This window comes from Penaeus monodon, chromosome 28 (assembly GCF_015228065.2).
Source record: "Penaeus monodon isolate SGIC_2016 chromosome 28, NSTDA_Pmon_1, whole genome shotgun sequence".
Taxonomy (NCBI): Eukaryota; Metazoa; Arthropoda; class Malacostraca; order Decapoda; family Penaeidae; genus Penaeus; species Penaeus monodon.
The window spans coordinates 26100080-26100290 of NC_051413.1; the positions used below are offsets into that span (position 1 = coordinate 26100080).

The 211-nt window shown below is 51.2% G+C and overlaps 1 protein-coding gene across 1 annotated transcript in view; it reads right to left on the reverse strand.

The window, feature by feature from the left end:
• LOC119591123 overlaps positions 1 to 211 on the reverse strand; it is a 5416-nt gene that overhangs the window by 290 nt on the left and 4915 nt on the right. Inside the window, exon 8 of the mRNA XM_037939837.1 lies at positions 43 to 182. Within this exon, the coding sequence (XP_037795765.1) occupies positions 43 to 182 (140 nt within the window). The remainder of the gene's footprint in view (positions 1 to 42; positions 183 to 211) is intronic.

Below are 211 nucleotides of genomic sequence, written 5' to 3' on the forward strand. Positions count from 1 at the left end.
ACCGTTGCTTGGCGCCCCTTCTGTTTGCCTATCGCCAAGTACCCCAGGCCAGCACGGGATTCTCGCCATTCGAGCTGATATACGGACACACTGTGAGAGGACCGCTAACGCTGTTGCGCGAACTATGGGACGGCAGTATGGCTGATGATGAGGTAAAGTCTGCATATGAACATGTGATAAACCTACGAGAAAGGTTGGAAAATACATGTAG